The sequence below is a fragment of the Pinus tabuliformis genome, chromosome 7 (assembly GCF_031772625.1).
Source record: "Pinus tabuliformis cultivar Carrire ecotype Pingquan chromosome 7, CPIR1, whole genome shotgun sequence".
In the NCBI taxonomy this organism is placed as follows: Eukaryota; Viridiplantae; Streptophyta; class Pinopsida; order Pinales; family Pinaceae; genus Pinus; species Pinus tabuliformis.
In genome coordinates, this window is record NC_142293.1 from 4,220,743 (window position 1) to 4,222,064 (window position 1,322).

The 1,322-nt window shown below is 46.0% G+C and overlaps 1 protein-coding gene across 1 annotated transcript; it reads right to left on the reverse strand.

Moving 5' to 3' along the window:
• Positions 1–754: 754 nt before the first annotated feature.
• Positions 755–1,069, reverse strand: LOC149244855 (uncharacterized). The gene has a single exon (XM_089436197.1). It carries the CDS (start codon positions 1,067–1,069, stop codon positions 755–757), a length of 315 nt encoding a protein of 104 aa, XP_089292323.1.
• Positions 1,070–1,322: the final 253 nt, after the last annotated feature.

Sequence of the window (1,322 nt, forward strand, 5' to 3'; positions counted from 1 at the left end):
AGACTCAGTATCAAATAATTTGTGCAAGGCTAGTTTTTTGGAGGCACTAGCCATACCTCTGCAATTGAAGGAAAGCCACTTCATGGGGGAAACCGCCCTTGGGTATTCAATGCTCTAAGAACCCTATCCAAGGAGGATTGTTTGCCTGAAACAACTTCTACCCCAACCTTTTGAATGGCTTTAGAGAGATAATATTTTCGGCCACGAGATGATTTGGTGAAAGATCCAGGGAGGGCAAGTCCCAACCCTGAATAGGAGGGTGTTTGACCTTCTGAGTGAGAGTGAGAGTGAAAATTGTATGAATGAGGAAATTCAGACTAGTCCTTAGAGGATGAGAGAGGAATGGAGGGTGATGGTGGGAATGATGGAGTGGTGGTAGAAATGATGGGAGGGGGAATGGTGAGAGTGCAGGGTATGGAGGGAGTAAAGTTCTTAAAAGATGATGAATCTTGAAATGAAATGCTAGAATTAGATACAAAGGAGTTAGGGTGAGAGGAAAGAGGAGTACCCGCTTTTCTCGTAGCCTCAGTAGCATCCCGGGAGTGCGTCATAGGAGGAGATGGTGTCTTGTGTGAACATTTTGCAGCCAGGGGATAAGTGGCCCGAACGGTGGCCAGAGGGACCAAAATAGGAGTACGGTTCGAAAGAGAAACTACTTGACCCTTTGTAACTTCTGGTGCGATCGAAAGATCAGGTGATTTTTTTACTAGAGGGCATCCTTGAATATATGCCCCAACTTATGACATCTTTTGCATCAAAATGAGACTCCTTCATGGTCTAGAATCTGAACCTGAGTGAAATTCCTCCACTGTAATGTGATTTTCTCCTCCAAACCCTTGCGAATATCCAAATGAACCAGAATGCGGGCTAGGGTTCGATTCTTGGACTGAATGTAGGATTTATCATAGTCAAGGTAGGTGCCGAGCATATTCCCAATCCTGATGAAAACATCCTCCGACCAATACTGTAGTGGGAGTCTCGATAAACGAACCCAGAGTGGTCCAGCCCCAATCTGTTCCCTATCTGGATCGAACAATGGAATCCAATGCTTAAGGAGGACCGGAGCCATCTCTATATGCCAGTATCGAGCAAGTACTAGATCTGTATATTCCTCCTTTGAAAAATGCAGAGAAAACCACCCGCGAGGGAGGATCTGAACCTCCGACAGTTCCTTGAGGGTATTGCCCCAAATTTCTTGTACCTAGAGGGTCAATCTCTCTGTCGAATAAGCCCTACCATGGACATGCCCAACCAGAACAGAGCTAGCCTTATCCGCGACTTCACCCATTGACAAACCCTCACCGAATCGGATGGTGAAATCC